At 34.4% G+C, this 20,382-nt stretch overlaps 2 protein-coding genes across 2 annotated transcripts; one reads left to right on the top strand and one right to left on the bottom strand.

Annotated features, from left to right (window-relative positions):
- Window positions 1-266: 266 nt before the first annotated feature.
- LOC128202862 (type-1 angiotensin II receptor-associated protein-like) lies at window positions 267-12,981 on the bottom strand. Its single transcript, XM_052904023.1, has 7 exons — window positions 12,859-12,981; window positions 10,482-10,516; window positions 8,515-8,626; window positions 7,983-8,085; window positions 6,792-6,825; window positions 4,491-4,621; window positions 267-3,911 (listed from the first exon to the last, which is right to left on the bottom strand). Exons 1-7 carry the CDS (start codon window positions 12,883-12,885, stop codon window positions 3,796-3,798), a joined length of 558 nt encoding a protein of 185 aa, XP_052759983.1. The 5' UTR covers window positions 12,886-12,981; the 3' UTR covers window positions 267-3,795.
- Window positions 12,982-13,126: 145 nt separating this feature from the next.
- LOC128203689 (uncharacterized) lies at window positions 13,127-19,736 on the top strand. Its single transcript, XM_052905213.1, has 3 exons — window positions 13,127-13,224; window positions 15,405-15,478; window positions 17,580-19,736. Exons 2-3 carry the CDS (start codon window positions 15,412-15,414, stop codon window positions 18,164-18,166), a joined length of 654 nt encoding a protein of 217 aa, XP_052761173.1. The 5' UTR covers window positions 13,127-13,224; window positions 15,405-15,411; the 3' UTR covers window positions 18,167-19,736.
- Window positions 19,737-20,382: the final 646 nt, after the last annotated feature.

The following is a 20,382-nucleotide window of genomic DNA, read 5'->3' on the forward strand; positions in this document are numbered from 1 at the left end:
TCCATACCAAGTTTTAGACGACAGGGCCAAGAAAAATATAGTAATCAATCGGAAAAGATTTTTGTGTTCAGAGATAACCCTAACCGTGACCTTTGGTGTACTGACCTTAAATCACTAGAGTCAACCCCTGGTCTTGACCAACCACCCTACCAAGTTTTAGGACAGTAGGACCAAGCCTACCCTAGTTATCAATCGGACAAGCTTTCCGTGTCAAAGGTCACCATACTTGCACATCGGAACATTCCCTGTATAAATAACAAGAGACAGTCACCAATAGTTTTATTTGTTACTCCAGTAGAGTTGTACATGTATATAGTACATGCCAGAAGTCACTATCACAGAAAGCAATTGCACAGGTTATTATTTGATCTCATATACACAACACAAAATTGCAAACATTTTCAGAGAGCTAATTTAAGTATAATGTTTGTTGTAACAAAACAATGAAACAAAATATTAAGAAATTTGATATAGATATGGTGACAATGAGTATCTATGAATTGACCAGTTTGTTCTTCACAACTGTACTGATGATACCAGGCCCCATACAAAAATACTCCAGTCATTTCTCATGCTCAACTCACTTTTCCACATTACAGGATGATACTTTTCATTATGAGTTATGTTTTATTGTCAAAAAACTCTCTCACTCATAGCCATTATGTTGATAAACATTATTTCTCAATATTCTAATTATTTTGTTCCAATAAATGTAGTTTGGATAACTCCAAAATAATAAATTGAATTCATGTACAATCTTTATTCTGAAATTATTTTTGCAAAATATTGACTAAATATTTCTATCAACATAATGTAGTCAATTTAAAGGGAGGTAAATATAAAACGTTGACTCATGACACAGTAATGTCTTAAAATGAGTTGAGATCGAGAATTGAATTAAGTACTTTGGTGATTTTTTTAGAACGACTTGGCTCCTCTACAATCTGTTGTACATTACAATTGATCATTGTTTGCAAATTACATTCAATACCATACGAACTTACATTACTACAACTAGTAAACAACAGAAAGGCTGTGAAACATTCCAGTACACATACAGGTACACATATATGTACACAAACATGTATTCATGTACACATACATTTTCACATACATGTACACATACACATACAGCTACATACAGGTACACATACATGTACACCTATAGTTAGAGCTCAGTTCAAAAGTCATTTGCATTTTTTTGCTTTAAACCTGCACATGTTTGCTCTCTGATACTAATGTAAATTTAATTTCTTGTGCGATTGTACCTGTCATTCTCAACTTGTAAAATGTACCCATACCTGGATTACGTGGTGCAAAAACATAGCACAAACATACACTTTTTGCAAATAGATACATGGGATGTCTACTGTAAAGTAGAAATATGTGTAAACAAACACAATAATAGAATAAGAAGACCACATGGAATGTTGAACCATAGATCACTGATAATAAACATTTATAAAGAATCACACCACCAAAGGTAGTATATATGTGTAAAATAACAACATCATTATTAAATAAAAATAACCAGAAAACCCGAAATATATAAAGCTATTAATTAAGAAAATTTAGAAAACTACACTACACATCTTTAAAATGGCGTACATGATCTATTACATCAAATTTTAATACAAAAACTCTGCATACACCATCACTTGGAATGGATGGAAAATAATCACTTTTTGAAAAAGGTACATTTAAAAAAAAATCTAATAAATTTTCCATACAAATTGTATATGCCATGTAGAGTGTCAAGCTCGCGACTGAAGATGTTAGTGGATGGTTAAGGGCACAAGACTGTCTTAGACATGTGTTACACAAGTGCATCCTTAACATCAGCCTACAATTGCCAAATTGGCCATTATATCTCGCTTGAACAAGAATAAAATATAGTTTAGCCAGTAATAGGTGTTGCTTCACAAATCCATGACATAGCACAAGACGGTTGTAAAGCTTTCTATTTCTAGATTAAGTTACAACCACCTTGCACAATGCCCACGAAATGTGTATTGCCATTGCTAACAAATGTACCAAATTTCATTACCATTTCAATATTATTTACAGCTTCCGTTAAGGCCAACATTTAATTTGTCACATGACACAAATAGCCACAGTGAGGACAAAGCTACGACAATACATTCACTTTTAAAAACACAAAAACACACTTACATAAAACTGTACAGGGATAGCAAGTTCATGGAATGTCATCCAGTAAACAAGAGAATATCCAATCATCTCAAAATGTGAGTGATTCAAACAATGAACAGGAAAAAATGAATGATAATCAAAATGGTTGTATTAAATCTCCTTATAAGAGTGAATAAACATAATTATGTGTTAACAATTAAAATATTTGGGTTACTATTTGGTTGATGAGTAAGTGTTAAATAGAACATGTTCTTGCATTCATTACATACCTTATTATAAATATCAAACAGAGGTGAGTTGATGCAGCACCTCACCTATGGTAAGCTAAAAATGGATCGATACCACGCCTCTCAACATGAATGATGCAATGCTATTGGTCCAGGACTGGTCACGCGGTGACCCCATATTTTTCCATATTGGGTCACCAAATTTATTTGTACCAAAATGGTGGCTATTTTCCAATTTCGATGAATATTCCAAAATCAATGATACATTTAAGCATGTAAACAGGTTGTTGACGTGATATAGATGTTACGGGGTAAGTAGGTGACCCAATATGGGATATACGGGGCGCAGGAAACCATATTCTGGTTCAAGTTTCGCTCTCACCGGATATGGTTTTCTCTGCCCCGTTTATCCCATATCGGGTCACCTACTAACCCTGTAACTTACAGTATCTTGCAGAGTATTTTTCGTATGAACTATCTTCACTTGATACCGGGTTCATACTGTCTTGAACTGAAGGTGCATCAAGCACTGAGAAATGCATTTTATGTTTGAAATGCAAGAATAGTTGAATTTATCTTTCACATGTATGATTTCTTCTTGTGTAAACACAAGCAAGTTTCACAAATATATTTTTATCCGCATATTTATGTCAGTAAGCACACAAAACTTTGGTTTTAAATCTACTGTCATCTACAATGGCACAAAACTGTGATATAGGTACACATATTATGACACTGAATATTGCACTGTTTATAGATAAAGGATACACATGTATGTTCTTCAGAATGAATAGAAAAGCTTGAAAAAAAAAGTATTTCAATTTCCTTCGATCACATAAGACACATACATCAACATAACAGTATTCTTGCAAAAACAATTCTATTAGTATCTGTTTAATTAATAAAAACCCAACAACATACTCCATCTTGTACATGACCAGTATTTAGTATTTTCTGCTTATCACATAGACCTTAAGAACACAGGCTCTTTGCATAAAACAGCAGCTAATTAGATTTTAATTTTGTGACATGAGTCAATATCCTAAAATGCTGACAGCACATCATTTGAAACATACTAAATTACACATATATCAGTTTAACAACTAATTACATTAAACATATCTTTAACAATAAAACATGGCAAAATCAAGGCTTTTGTCTAGCCTTACTGTTTAGACACATGGGTGAAATTTTGCTATTTCTGAATCTTATTTTATTCAATGTTATGATTATCATACAAAAAAAGAACCGTGTAACCATAACCTTAAACCTCAGTATAAAGAACCAAATACTTTTTCTTTTTTTAATTTTCTTTTCATGCTAATTATGAGGTTTAAAATCCTTTCTGTTTCACTAAACATACATGTAATTTAGTATGTCCGTCTCAGGTCTTACACACAGCCTTGATCTTCCTTGATCAATGTTTTTCCTGTGAATTATACGGCTGGTTATAGGCCTGTTCTTCATCTGTAGGGGCTGGGGCTGTAGGGGGCGTGTCTATGTTTTCATATGGTCCATGAGAGGGACTTCCACCTGGAGTAGATATACAGAATACTGTAAAAGAGGCGGACACAGACTGCTGTGAGATCAGTATTTCTAATTGCATTGTATGGCTGACTGTCCTTCTGTTCTTTCTGTAGGTGGGCAGGCCAATATAACCTCTGTAGAGCATTCTACAGCAGCAGAATCAGCAAAAATGTGTTGTAGTTCATTGCTTGCTATGCAGTTAATCAGTGTTGATGCAGTCTATATTAGCCCCATATGACTTGGGTCGCTTCATTTTGTTTGGTAGTGTACTGACATAGATCTACTTACCTGAGTTTGAATAAGTCGGCTATAGCTCATGCATTTTTTATTAACAGCAATTAGTCGCTATCACTTCATGATCTCCATTGGAATAAATTAGTTGACAGCTTAGTGTGAAATGTGCCTGACTCAGAATCAGTTTAAAATGTGTTTTTTCATTCAGGTTCATTAGAAACTTTGATAATTGATAACCAGAAATGATTTTTTGTCAGGAAATTTTAAGTGGTCTAGAATATTCACACTAAGCCACCATTGAAACAAGGAGAAGTTGTATATCAAATATATTATTAAAACTTGAAGACCTACCTATGTTGAATGAGGGCAAATTGCCAACGCCAGGGATGGTAAAGTCTCCATAACTGCCCCCTCTCTCCCGGTAGATGCGGTAAACAAGGAACGCTGTTACAGGCTTGATGATCAGGTTGACAATACTCATACTTTGTTGAGGTCAAGGTCAACACTAACATATTACAGGTAGGAGAAACTAGAGCTATAACAGAAGTGATGACTTCCCACAGCAGACTGCCTTGACAAAGAATGTTATTGCTCGACTCAGGCATATACCATATTCGTAAAAAAAACAGATATTTCAAGATGGACGGTCCCTTGAAGCTAGGGTCTCAGGCATGACCTGTCATCACCTCATTGTGGTCCCTAACCTGAATCTTTATGGAAATCCCACTATGAATGACAAAGTTTTGGCTCAAGACACCAAGCAATATCATCAGAAAGGCTTATACAGTAACAATGAGTTTTGCAGGGGTGTAGAAATGGGCCGGAAGCCGGTAAAATAAACCGGTTACTTTAGCATCTTCACCCGGCTATTTTCCCCGCATCAACAAAAATAAAATCTGTTATATTTGTCATGTTTTACTATTTACATCCGTTTAAAACCCGATTGTTGGTATGGTTTGTTTTGGTTTCCGCGCGCCGGGCTACAATACAGCATAAGCTCGATACGTGACGTCATTAGTCACATCCCCCTCCGGGATGTTTTCAAGTACTAGGTTTGGGTTTCCCAGCATTCCGAATACAATAACATTAGCTCGATACATGACCTCATTAATCGCATCCCCCTCTGGGGATGTTTTGAAGTTAAATATTTGCGAAGCAATATAGGGTGAAAAAAGAATATACATTTTTTTTTCCAGACACCAAAAAGCGTAGTTAGTTTGCAATATGAGCGTGTCTGGCCTTCTGTTAGTCCTATTACCATTTACGCAACAGTCCTCAGTCCTTTTTGAATATACGCGTGTAACCCGGGTGTAAACAAATGAAACAAGCTTGCGGTGATGTCACTGCTAAATAATGAATTATATTTTGATGAATTTTACATGTACATGTACCTTTCGTGAAAATTTGTACGCTTTAAACGTCACAAGGTGTCCAGATATTTCTTTTGGTTGTTAAGACGGAATAAGTTAGGTGCAGGTGAAATATCTAGAACCACAGAAAATGAAGTTAGATGTTTAATTTTCAGAGGATCAGAGTGATTCAGTGGCTGAAAGTGTATACTTGGTAGAGAAGAAATTACATATACTATTAGGAGGGAATTGCTAGCAAATGGCAAGGCACGTGGTCGGGAATATTATATTATCCTGAATCTGAATTTGACAGTAAATTGGTTTAGTTAGCCCTCACTGGTGGGGGGATTGGGGTAGTACTCAAATACAGTACCATGTTCAAGTACATTTATGTTAAGATTCCCTGTTACAAAATAAACATGCACCAGAAGACAAGAAATTGTGATTAAAAAAGGCTTAAATTCATCCTACAAGGGGCGTTGCCCCCTTGACCCGTACTGGGGGAGGACACCCGGACCCCCCGCCTACTTTTGGGATATTCCTTGCTACTTAAATTAATTTCTACACCCCTGTTTGAGGTTGGCAGTGACCTTGACCTTGTAGCTATGGACCACTCGAGTGCCACATCTTATTGCAGTCACTTCTGCCGAATTGTTTGGAAATCCCACCATGAATGACAAAGTTAGGGACAGACGCGATAGGAGGATGGACGGACGGATATGACAATGCATATGTAAAACTGAATTAACTGGAAGATTATATATGATCCATGATGGATTTTTGGAGAAGAAAACAGGATGAATTCGTTCGTACATCCATAAACTGAACCCCTGCTTCATGGGGAATAAAAAGAATTCTTCTAATCACATGAAACTCCCAGATAATGACATGTGACACCATTACTTCATATTTGTTTAAACTTCATCATTAGGTGGAAAAAAGGCTATAGTTTTGAAAATGTCTATGAAATTGTAAGAAAACTTTGTACATTTAATTTGAATAACATTATATGAGTTATTAGAGAACTCATGGATGGGCAGATTGCAACTTTGTGAAAAATTACTTTCCTGTCTCGAAAGCAAGCATCGAAAATCCTTAGTCATAGTAGTAAACCTCAAGTTAGCTGTGAAATGCCTATTGATTTAATGGAAATTGCATTTTGGTTCTTATCTATGATAGCTCCTTTACGGTCAAATTAAATTAATGGTCACCTTAAAGCAAGAAATTGATATCTGCTCTTTTTCTATACACAGTCATTGAGGCTTTGCACTAAGATGATAAGTGTTATTTCTAAAAAGGATACCCTAAAGAAAATCGATATTCATTCCTTGTTGTTTCTGAAATGGACAAAATCATTTTAAAACAATAGTGACAAGGGCTATTCAATTTAAACATAAACCCCTACCAAGGAGGCAAAAATGAAATTCTATATGTCTATAGCTTCAGTTTGTAATTGGCTTCTCCTCAACTAAATTATCTTTAAAGTGGGACAGTCCAATTTCAAAGTGGCTTCCAGGGTGGGGTTATGTTTCAATGGAATAGCCCTTAAAGAGCAAAACAAGCACACTATCGCAATGGTATTGCCAATTGGTTGCATCACATGATTTGAATCATATCTTAACAGATGGCACAAATGTTGTCTGAAGAATTTTGATAAGCTGTTTCTTTGTGGGCAAAGGTGATACTTGCTTAACAATTTTTAAGGAACTTATCTTTTAGTATTTAAATTCACTTTATTTAAAATGTCAACACCTGTACAAAATGTACTATGCTTGTAAAAAACAGTAAAGCCACATTATCTAATTTGTCAGTATTCTTATTTATGCACATGTGTATGAATAATAGTGTTGGGAATCGGTTCCAATTTTACAATCGATAATCGGTTCCACTCAAGTAACCGATTATCGATAGTACAATCGTTTTTTTAAAATACTAGATAAAACCTAAAGTGAAGTTTTATTCATGCACATTATTAAACTCTTAATCATTATATGCATATATGTTATGTCTATGACTGAAGTAATTAAGTGTTATATAAAAAATAGTTCATTTTTACTTGCTCATTGTGGCTTTCATCTGCCATTTTGTTAAATATAATGTCTGAACACTTACTTACATTTTTTCAATTTTTTTTTTCGATGATCGATTATAACCAAATACAATCGATTGACGCCGATTTCAGGCCCAACCAATCAATTTTCGATTATAATCGATCATCTGAACATCACTAATGAATAAAGTAACAAGATCTGTCATATCAAGTGACAAATGCTCCAAATGGGTCGTGTCGGATGGATAGCCATTATAAGAGCACAATAGATATTTATAAAACAAGTAAGCCCCCCTAATGGCAACCAATTAATCATTTCCCATTAAATGTCTGTCTGGTAATTTAAGGTTGAGAAATCAAAATCCATAAGGGTCATCTGCTGGTCAAGACCATCTTCCCTGCCAAGTTTGAGGAACGTAAACAAAGTAAAATATGAACACTTACGGTCAATTCTTCCGCCTTGCTCATATGCATTGTAACCACGTGGTTCATTGATACCCAGCAAGATGATGTCTTGTAGTATGGAAAACACATGACAAATGAGAAACTGAAAACAAAACAAAACACAACATTTAACAACCTGCTGTAGGAGAGTTGTCACTTTTTGTTTTTGTGCATAAAAGGATCATTATAATTATAAACTGCAACAGTTACAGTAATATTAAGTTGCTATCATTCCATTTCTTTAAAACAATATCATTTTTACGGATCAACAACATATACATAATGCTAGGTCTCAATCATTAATATTGTTTACAGTTCAATAATCTATATTCATTTTCAGAGTACAATGTAGCCAGTTTTTTTCATTTGAATAAGTGTACAAATCTGTACAATGACTTGCCTCCATGAAAAATATTAAGCATTTTGCTAAAATTTGGTGAAAGATGCCATACAAAGACAACTGCTACATTTTTTCTCCGTAATTAAACTGTGTCCCACGATTTTCATCAAAATAAAAGGTTCATATATATACCATGAAGACGGGCTCTGCTGACTCATGATGGACTATACTCCACACACCCAGTGACAACACAAACAGATTCATGTAGACGTATGACAATCCAAGGAAACCATTCTGACTTGCCCTGAAAATATAGACTATTATTGAAATCTTTCACAGGATCATAATCATATATGTCTGCAAAATGTGATCTGACCTAAAAATGGAATAGATTTAAGATTACAAGAAATATGTAATAGATATATATATAAGTAATTATAGCATGAGTATGACATGAAACAAATTCTTAATGAATAAGAATGGGTAGAGTGAGCGTAGTTCACAAGTCTTTCTCATTAAGAAATTACTTCAGGTCATCTGACTTAGAATTACAACCTCATTGGCTGATACATTGACAACGCAAAATCTGATGCAGGGACTGTGTATTGGATGAGTGGCAGTAGGCAGACCTTTAAACATTCGCGAAAGGTAAAATTTTAAGTCTAGTATTCATGATTGCCTATCTGCAATTTCATTGGCTGTAAATGTAGGTTATATTCAACATCTGCACTGTTGCGTTTACAACTGGGATGAGACCCATTGCATATAAATCGATATGTACGGCTAATTAAATACTGGCTTAAGGTCGTCAATACAGATCATTGTATTATTAAATCTTTGTACGATCTATCATACATGTATATCGACTTTGGTAATGGAAAACGTAATTGGTGTAGCAATATAAAGAATATTCTTGATAAATTTGGTTTCACTTTTGTATGGAATAATCCAGACATTGTTAATATTAAGCAGTTTATACCTATGTTTAAGCAGACAGTTATAGACAATTTTATGCAAGAATGGCGAGAGATTGTACAAAATAATGGTGTGTTGACAGTGTACCATATAAACATTTAATACATAACCTTGAATATTTACAATATCTGGACATTGTTACAAACAAACCACTGCATAGCTGTTTAACGAGGATGCGTATATCTGGTCACAAATTATGTGTGGAAACCAGACGATATGGACCTCAATGTGTCAATAGAGAAGATAGACAATGTTTATTATGTGTTAATGCTTTAAGAGACATTGACGATGAGTTTCATTTTGTTTTAAAATGTGATTGTTACAAAGACATTAGGAAACGTTATATAAGCAAGTATTACACTAGAAACTTGAGTATGTGGAAATTGATCGAGTTGTTTTCATCAAATAAAAGATCGGTGTTAAATCGATTGTGTACTTATATAAGCAAAGCTAACGAAATAAGAAATTCGCTTACAAATACTATCCTTTAATTACACTTACAAGTATGTCTTAAAATGTTTGGTTTCTGTATTATTTGTATTTATTTACCAACCTTTTGTGTTAGTTTTTGTGCTGATGTCCTCCTGATGATATGGTTTTGTTTGAGGCTAATTGCATGTATATTCAATCTTTAATTATTTCAATAAATGAGCTTAAAGTGTTTGCATGAAGGTGATACTTGTATTCATAATCACAATGATAAACCTTAAACTACTTTCTAAATAATGCATTTATGGAAAATATTAATAACCAATAACAAGATTGTGTATTAAAAAGCTAAAGACGCACAACTATTAAATGATTGGTTGGTCCTAAAAGAAATACAGTAATCAACAATCGTCTTATAATGTAGAAATGCCCTTCATAAGAACCATTGTTTTTTTAATTTATTCATTCTTTTTGGTAAATTAAAACAATTGTATTAATTGGTCTAGAGTGCTTCACAGAGTGGTGTTTGGGAGTAAGAGTGCATCTTTAAATGGTCCTATCTTGAAACGAAATAATGAAAAGGCCCGGCCTCTCCCCAATTTCCATTGAAAAGGGCCTGCATGCATACACTATAACAGGTGTTTTCAGTCAGTGTTGCATGATATTAAATGAAAAACAAACAAGGACAGAAAGCAATTTTGAAAAATATCTACTGCATGACCAAACTTTAAGTATGAAGAGTTATATGGACTTACCATACTGTTAGTACGAAGTGAAAAAATACCAGCAACTGAAAGATAAATGAATTCGTTAAAAGTTATAGCCTCACACAGATAGTTTGATTTGAATTACCAGACATTGACAGTTTGCCTTCCAGAGTGACCCTGGCACGCATTAGCTATCTCACTCCGTATGCACTGGTTACCAAAGGAAGGTGTACTTTACTTACACACAGAATTTTTAAATACTTAAAAGGAACACCTGGCTTAACAAGCAAGAAACAAGTTACAAAAGTCAAAGATTACAAAAGCTGATAATTGTTCATCATAAAAGTACAGTGCTCCAGCCAGGATTTGAAAAGGGCAGGGTGGAGTTTTGAAAAGGGCAAACTACATGAGTCGTGTAGGGGTGGTTGTGGGAGGGGTCCACCCCTGTCACAGGGTTGTTTGTTTGTTGTTGTTGTTTTTTTTGTTTTTTTTTTGGGGGGGGGGTCTCCACCTAGAATTTGAATTGTTTTCATACTCAATTTAAATCATTTTCCATGATTTCCAGACTTGAACTAAAAAAGTTTGTTTTTTTCTCCAAATTTGGAAGGGTGTGTTTGAATATCAAAATTAAAATTTGTCTTTTTTGTCTGTGGTAGTATGATTGTACTTGTCTGGAGTCTCCTTTAGTGCAATGTCACATATTTCTCCATAAATCGACAGATAAACATTTGAAGCAATCAAATAAATAAATACACAAAAAACAAATATGTAGGTGACGAATCTTAGTTTGGTACGATCGGGATTGGGTACGAATGTTACATTCAGCCTGGCAGTTTTTAATTGTCTTTGGTAAAATAATGTTTAATATGCTAACGTTTTAAAATAAAATGACAATAAAAATCACTGCCCTTTCTTTAAAAATCACTTATAAAACATAGACCATTGATAAAATAACTCCGAAATTCGTTCTGACAAAATGGCGGTTTCGGCGAATTTTGACATGATCGTAACCACGATAGGTAAACACTACATAAAGCATCAGCATATATTTGTGGGTTACAATGAAATTTTCATCAAGAATATTTTACAAATAAACTTTAAAAAAACATTTACTGAAATAGTGTAGTATTTGATTGTGTTAGCGCCACCTTTGTTATGTTTACAAATCGGCTGTGACCGTCGCTTCAAATCAACAATGTTTAAATGACGATTTTCGTCAGTACATTACAATTAACAATTATTTTAAAATATTTAATTGTGCTTGACAACATTTTTCACCATCCCTTCGCATTTTCTATCGCATTTTACGAACTTTCATCATTAAATGAACGAATTCTCAATGTATATTCTGATTGGCTGACATTCAATAGCTCCGCCTCCTGCCGATGTTTCCCTATTTGTCTCTTCATAATTATTGGATTAGAAGATGACCGATTATGAATACACAGGTCGTCTGCTCACTACACAAATACACAATTAGCTGTCATATGACTTGGACAAGGCACATGGGAAGATGAAAGGGCAGTACGGCATATTTTAAGCAGTCAATGGGGGCATGGTGACACCTAGCGGGAACACTATTATCATAAGTATTACGTAATTTGTCTCAATTATGACAGCGGATAAAGGGCTGCCGATCTTTTATAATGATTTCAATAGTAAAAAGGGCACAAACGGGATAATTGGTGCTAATAGAGCATTTGTGAAAAGGGCACTACTCAAAAAGGGGGCAGGGCGGTAAGAAAAGGGGCACGGGCGCTGCGCCATTGAAAAACGGGCTAGCTGGAGCACTGAAGTAGTAATGGTCTGATTGTTTAAGAAGGATGCCGGAGGCAGGGAAGACCAGCTTAGACATCCTTTGAAAATGTTTTTGAAGCAATTTATATTCTCTTCATGGTTCATCCTTTTCACATGATTTACAGATGTACAATTTTCTAAAGTTAAAAGCTCTCCTGAATTCAACATTTATCTGCTCCATAAAAACAGCCACATCAGTCTTCCAAAAAACGTTTTTTGCCAAATGTGTTAAGGGGAACATTATGAATGTACAAACGTTACGTGAACAATAAACAAAGTACCCTCTACAACCGCCATGCACAATCTTTTTATGACAAATTTACAGATAATTTTTCATTAATTTCTTTCAGTTTTGGCAAGTGAATTGGAAATAAGAGTTTTCACTTTTTGTTTAAACCTAAGTTCAGTGTACCTTTCATGGCTATAATATCATATATGTATTATGTTTTATTTACTAAATATGTTTTTGTTTTTTATCTGTCCATATATCCTTACTGAAATAAATCTATTCTGTAATATATCTATAATTAATCAATTATATTTCGAAGAAGAAGATACCACAAAAGCTCAATAGAAAACATTTTTAAATGTAAGAAATTCTTAATAAAAAGTCGATGTGAATTCATACTTTAAGCGTTATTTGTGGAGGATTCATCTCGAAAATGTCACTGTGTTGTCAACGTTGTTTTGCTTGCATTACGCAGCATCACGAGCTTCATAACAAAGTTTAAGGTCACTCGTCATCTCTAAACAAAAAATCATTTAATAGAATGAATATATATCGTTCATTCTTATTTTTGTTTACCTAAATTAAAAAAAAATATGATAAAATCTGAAACACACAATATCGTTTTTTTAAACTATCGTAAAAAAGTTTTTAATGCGTATACAATTTAGAGATTATGTAAAATAAAATGGCTGCGCCCATGTGAAATAAAATTAAACAAAGATAATTCATAATAATCAATGAAATAAACACAAAGTCCATTCAAACGTATGTTCAATTATTTTATTTAGACGATAACTATTGTATTGATTCCTTCCATTAAGAAACTATTGCAGGAAGGGTTGAATTTTTCTCAAATATTTTTTATGTCACATAAATTCGTGGCAAGGTCAGGTTTACAGGTTTAAGTTGTCATGTTAACGAAAATTCCGCCCTTGGTTTTTTCCAATTTACATTTTTGCAATGAGAAATGCCCTTGTGTATTTTCTGAAATAGTGGATATATAAACACTGCATTGCCCATGAAACGTAACATCGTTATTCACCAGTCAATTGTAACCAACGTCCTTTTGGGTCCGGGGTTATACCAGGAAATGGGCCATGTTTTTACTTTCCAGGTGGCTCTGCAGTGCCGGCTGAATGCTGTGGTTTTGTCTTTGCGTCAAATATAGCGGAGACATGGGCCTCACATAGGGTCCCTGGGGTGCGGGTACATTTGGCCGGAATTTTACCTAATCCACCTAAATGGCCATGATTTTTTTACTTTGGCAGACTCGTGGCGTCGACCATCCCAGCTAAAAGTAGTGAACAGTCCTTGCCCAGAGAATCCTCGCGGCACAATTTTAAAATTATCTCTGTTATAAATTCAAATTTCTATGAAAATATTATTGCCTACTATTAAACACATCTTTATTTATTTCATTATGCCAAAAAACATGTTCAAATATCATAAAACACACAAGGGCAGTAAATTCAGGTGCGTTCATGCTTCCCGGTTCATTGTTTTGGGTGATAAACATCCTCGATTTAGTGAGTATTACCACTGTTTTCTATATGTTTCAACGATAATTTTTAGAAACGACCTTGTGCACCGAATGAAGAGCAATAGCTCGTTTACGAAGACGCTTGTATTAGATCAAAATAATGTCTGTATTAAAATATCTCGTGAAAACAATGCACGTTCTTACTAGGCTTCCCGACTCACTCAATACATTTTTTGATTCAAAACAACTATTTAATACCGTTCTCTTGCGTACAAACCCCACCCGATGCTTTGTTTTGGACAATAACATTATTGCTATTGTTTTCCGAATGCAGACAGCCAATTTTGGAGTTAAATCGGCTCATTTACGAAAATGCTTGCTGGTTCATTCTGTACATTTTTAGAACCTAGGATATGTATCACAGTATTATATATATATTTTTGCCAAAAAGTGGTTTTCTGAAAATATGTCAAATGGAACAGTTTCGCGATCAGCCCTCGCTATGTCACACTTTGGCTGCATTTTTTTTGAAAACACCCATATAGAACAATTTTGTCATTATTATTCAACATAGATGCATAATATTACTATAGATTCTTTCACCGGGTGTTAAATGGTAGAGAGTTGTAGCATTACAGGGATACATAAGAAATGACAAAATAATAAAAAAAAGTATCCCTGATCGCTCATTATTGTAGCTAGGATTTTACAGGGATACATAAGAAATGTCAAAATAATAAAAAAAGTATCCCTGATCGCTCATTATTGTAGCTAGGATTTTACAAGGATACATAAGAAATGTCAAAATAATAAAAAAAAGTATCCCTGATCCCTCATTATTGTAGCTAGGATTTTACCCTTAGTTCGTACCCGCAGGGCAAGGATTTTACCTGGGCTTTGCTGGATGGAAAGTCAAAGTTCCTGCTAAGATGGTGCACCACTACTTGCCAAAATTTTCAGTTCTTCCCCATTCAGTAAATATTTTCAAAACACTTGAAATAGTAGTCCTATGAATCGCAAAAGCCTGCTTTCATCTTGCAGAACACCAGAATGAAACAGTTGCTTCCCTAGTACCATTCCTGAGTTGGTTACACTAAGCCACCATTTTTGTTTAAATTACGGTAGATTTTGTCAAAAACTATGCGGGACAAAAATATATATATTGATGATGTGATGTATATTGTGACTCTGATTGTCAAACATTCTGATTGGGAAAAAATTGTCATTTTGACTATTCCTATTTTTAAATGAACAAAAATGCTCAAACATGACAGAAAAGGTAAAAGAATGTGATATAAGAATACACCAACTTTTTAATACAGAATGTTTTTTCAAAACAAACATTAAGGAATTTTGTTTTCACATTTTTGAAAAGAAATCTTTGAATTGGTGAGAAAAATACACATCTATACATGTATATATTTATATGAAAATTATATTTATATGAAAATTATTATAATTCTAGGATCTAAATGGCTGCACATATGAGACAAGGTGTCCGAAGTCTGGCTCATAGGCTGGAAGGGTTGTCTGTAAGAGGTATGTTGATTTTTATACGCCCATCTTACGATGGCCGTATTATGGGAACACCCATGGCGGGCGGGCGGCGGGCGGGCGGGCGGCTCCACAATGTTGTCCGCTCTCTAACTTTAACATTTCTCATCCAATTTCCACCAAACTTCATGAAAGTGTTTGTTGGTGAAATATCTAGGTCAAGTTCGATAACCAGCCAAATCGCTTTAGGCACTCCAGAGTTATGGCCCCCTGAATTTGTCAAAATTGGCCATTTTAGCTTTGTCCGCTCTCTAACTTGATCATTTCTCATCCAATTTCCACCAAACGTCATGAAAGTGTTTGTTGGTGAAATATCTCGGGTCAAGTTCAATAACCAGCCAAATCGCTTTAGGATCTCCAGAGTTATGGCCCCCTGAATTTGTCAAAATTGTCCATTTTAGCTTTGTCCGCTCTATAACTTGAACATTTCTCATCCAATTTCCACCAAACTTCATGAAAGTGTTTGTTGGTGAAATATCTAGGTCAAGTTCGATAACCAGCCTAATCTGTAAGAGGTATGCTGGAAGGGTTGTCTGATTTTTTTTTATAGAAATATAATACTTTTGACAGTCCTTTGCAGAAGCCAAGAAGTGTCGCATTGTACATTTTTAATATCTCTATATGCAATTAAGTCATAACAGAATTGAAATGCTTGTTTATAGACATCTGGACATGACATTTCACGGCATATCGTTAACGTGTTTCTTGTAGCTCATAGACACATGTAAAAAATATGTATGACTTCTCCTGGCCATTTCATATAAAAGTTCATGTTAAATTTAGTTCAATAATAATGTATTGTATACACCTGTCAAAAATGTATACAAATCAAAATAAGCACATAAATACATGCAGAAAAATAATTATCTGTTGAGGTGAGTGTTGACATTGTTTTACCCTTGTCATCATCAGATAGTGTGGCTATAACATACAGTTAACACAATAAAAGCTTTCTCAATGAATGATACCATTGTTAATATATAACATTTCATGACTTTTTGTGGCTTTCATCATACCCATATATAATGTTACACTGTTATTATGTGGAACTTGTGCATAATTATTATTAATTCAAATACAGTGATTCATTGTGAAACAGCTTGAATGCATCACTTGTGGATTCCCATATCTCCTGAGTAAAAATACTGGGAAGTCCCAGGCATAGTTTGTACATATATTGTTTAAAAAAAACTGCTGCGAATGGCACAATGGATGCTTGAGCCAAGCCTGCACTTCCATCTTCCAAAATAGTTAATTAGTTAGTTAATAATAGTTAATCATTGGTCAGGATGCAGTGTTCTTTTTCACCTTTTTGAATGGTGCCAGGGCCGTTAGCATTGTGAAAATAGTTACAATATGCCAACAATCGTGAATTTATGATAGTAAACTTCAAACAAGAAAAGCAGACACTTCAAGATACAGAATTTATGAATTTTAAGAGATTTAAGGAATGTATTGAAATGTAACTGTTCAAATTGACTTGTTAAATTTGAGTACAAATTGCGAACAGTATACTTTTTGGTATTGTTCAGACCCATTGTCAGTCAAAAAGAAATTCTGGGATGTAAAGTAGGAAATCAGACAAAACAAACCAAACAGTTTTATTTGTTAAATAATTTATCAGTGATCATGTTAAAACATGGAGAACTGATCCGGGATCATGTTAAAACAAGGAGAATTTAACAGGGTTCATGTTAAAACATGGAGAATTGATCTGGGATCATGTTAAAACAAGGAGAATTTAACAGGGTTCATGTTAAAACATGAAGAATTGATCTGGGATCATGTTAAAATGCGGAAAACATTATAAGGGATCATGCTAAAACAAGGAGAATTTTTCAGGGATCATATTAAAAACAAGGTGAAGTTTTACACAAACCACCCAGTATGGGGAATATTTTTTCAAATAATCATTCTTCAATACATCCAGTTTATATAGAAATAGATTTTCTGCGTTATTATCTGGTCAATATATGCTATAAGGGAAAGTCTCCCTTGTCTCACCGAGGATTGATCCCTGTACAGGTTTTTACAATAAGCTTTATGTACCCTGACTTTTTTCCTAAAACCGTCTATTTTTCTGCAGGTCATCATGTGTCAGCATCCTCTGGATCTCGTCCCGCTGCTCCATTTGCCATCCATCTGCAACAGTTTGAGGGGACCAGCAACACTTTTACAAGAGGGTACAAGCTCACTGACATGTCACAACTGGTACCCACATACAACTGCCTTTCAACTGTCATTCCAGTAGAGAAAATTGATGTGTTTAATCCTAACAAGTCCTACAACTGTCCTAAAACTGAGAAAAGTGCTGAAGTGTTTGAAGCACCAACTGGTGTTAAAAAACAAATGCCTCTTGAAATACCTGGAACGAGGCAAGTTGTTATTGAGTCACCAGGGACTGCGATAGACAAGCTGGCCAAGTATCGTGTCAATCTACGTCGTAGGAAAATGCGCTTGCATCGGCGACTTAAGCAGAGAGTAAAGATCTGGCCAAAGCTCAGGAAGGTGAAATTCCTGAAGGATTTGAAAAAGAAGAGAATATTTGCGCTAAGGGAGGAAAAATTTAACAAACTAGCTGAAGATTTTGATGCGATGGAATACATAATGAAGAACCTTAATCATGCAAGAACTAGTGGCTATCATGTTAATGTGTTTAAATCTAAAGTTTAGAATAAAATGTTTGAGTTAAAAGTTGGAAGTTTTAAAACAGAGCTCATGTTCTGGTTGGTTAAATGTTTGATTATGTTAATCTTGAGTGTACTAAAGTTAGGCAACCCTCACACATTTGTTTGTTACATGTTTGATTATGATAATCTTGAGTGGTCATAAGTTAGGCAACCCTCATACATTTGTTTGTTAGCAGTGACATTAAACACTAATGGCCATGACTGTATTAAGTTTTACATCTTGAGTAAAATGTTGTGTGATTGTATTCTGTTACTTTATATAGTGCTGGGTGATCACTCAATATTACTGAAGAAACAGACAATTGGGAAAGCACTTGGTTGGACACTACAAGCTAAACTTAAGAGGTTATTTGCTGTAAAAGTTAATTTTGTATGGAAATATTTGTAATATTTAATAAAATAAATCAATAGTTACTGTATTTGTACAGTCATTGAAATTTAGAATAAAAGTTGATTGAACAAGCTTAAATGCTGTGTTTTTTCACTTTTATGGGAATGGTGGCAGGGTCTTTTGATAATGGGATATAAACTGTGTTTTGGCAAAAAGCGGAAAGAATACTTACACAGTCATATAACTTTCAGCTTGTTTACACAGCTTTTGTTCAACAAACCTATCACATATTCATGAATAGCACTCAATTGATACATTTGCTAAATGCTAAGGGATCAATGCTCATCTATGTTTTTTATCATTATGGGGATTTTTTTTTACCTGGAAAGAGCAAAAATATATACTTTGTGAGGAGGGGAATGGGAAATGATTAAACTCTGTACATTCTTTCATCTATAATGTTAACAAAACCACCTCATTTATATGAACCTATAACACAACCAAGATTTGACTTGATTCAGGTTTGCATGCTGGAAAACTCAGTTGCATGGGGAGGGCAAAATCATCAAATTTATACAGATGTCCAATTAAGCAATGCAATAATGTTTTATTTTCATCCAAAGTGGAACACTTTGTCATTATGTGTGCAGGCATATAACACTTGACATGGATACACAAAACACTATACCTTTGTAAACCAAATGCTGGCATTTAACACTTGACATGGATACACAAAACCCTAGACCTGTGTTAACCAAATGCTGGCATTTAACACTAGACATTGATACACAAAACACTAGACCTGTGTTAACCAAATGCTGGCATTTAACACTAGATATGGATACACAAAACACTAGACCTGTGTAAACCAAATGCTGGCATTTGACACTAGATATGGATACACAAAACACTACACATGTGTGCACCAAATGCTGGCATTTAACACTAGATATGGATACACAAAACACTAGACCTGTGTTAACCAAATGCTGGCATTTAACACTAGATATGGATACACAAAACACTAGACCTATGTTAACCAATGTGATTGTATTCTGTTACTTTATATAGTGCTGGGTGATCACTCAATATTACTGAAGAAACAGACAATTGGGAAAGCACTTGGTTGGACACTACAAGCTAAACTTAAGAGGTTATTTGCTGTAAAAGTTAATTTTGTATGGAAATATTTGTAATATTTAATAAAATAAATCAATAGTTACTGTATTTGTACAGTCATTGAAATTTAGAATAAAAGTTGATTGAACAAGCTTAAATGCTGTGTTTTTTCACTTTTATGGGAATGGTGGCAGGGTCTTTTGATAATGGGATATAAACTGTGTTTTGGCAAAAAGCGGAAAGAATACTTACACAGTCATATAACTTTCAGCTTGTTTACACAGCTTTTGTTCAACAAACCTATCACATATTCATGAATAGCACTCAATTGATACATTTGCTAAATGCTAAGGGATCAATGCTCATCTATGTTTCTTATCATCATGGGGATTTTTTTTACCTGGAAAGAGCAAAAATATATACTTTGTGAGGAGGGGAATGGGAAATGATTAAATTCTGTACATTCTTTCATCTATAATGTTAACAAAACCACCTCATTTATATGAACCTATAACACAACCAAGATTTGACTTGATTCAGGTTTGCATGCTGGAAAATTCAGTTGCATGGGGAGGGCAAAATCATCAAATTTATACAGATGTCCAATTAAGCAATGCAATAATGTTTTATTTTCATCCAAAGTGGAACACTTTGTCATTATGTGTGCAGGCATATAACACTTGACATGGATACACAAAACACCATACCTTTGTAAACCAAATGCTGGCATTTAACACTTGACATGGATA

This window comes from Mya arenaria, chromosome 9 (genome assembly GCF_026914265.1).
Source record: "Mya arenaria isolate MELC-2E11 chromosome 9, ASM2691426v1".
Taxonomy (NCBI): domain Eukaryota; kingdom Metazoa; phylum Mollusca; class Bivalvia; order Myida; family Myidae; genus Mya; species Mya arenaria.

Coding starts and splice junctions, on each gene's coding strand:
- LOC128203689 (XM_052905213.1), top strand. CDS start 15,412: ATGGCTGCACATATGAGACAAGGTGTCCGAAGTCTGGCTCATAGGCTG. Junction 15,479..17,579: donor GGAAGGGTTGTCTGTAAGAG/GTATGTTGATTT, acceptor ATTTTTCTGCAG/GTCATCATGTGTCAGCATCC.
- LOC128202862 (XM_052904023.1), bottom strand. CDS start 12,885: ATGAATCCTCCACAAATAACGCTTAAA. Junction 10,517..12,858: donor CTCCACAAATAACGCTTAAA/GTATGAATTCAC, acceptor TTTATCTTTCAG/TTGCTGGTATTTTTTCACTT. Junction 3,912..4,490: donor TTTGCCCTCATTCAACATAG/GTAGGTCTTCAA, acceptor TATCTACTCCAG/GTGGAAGTCCCTCTCATGGA.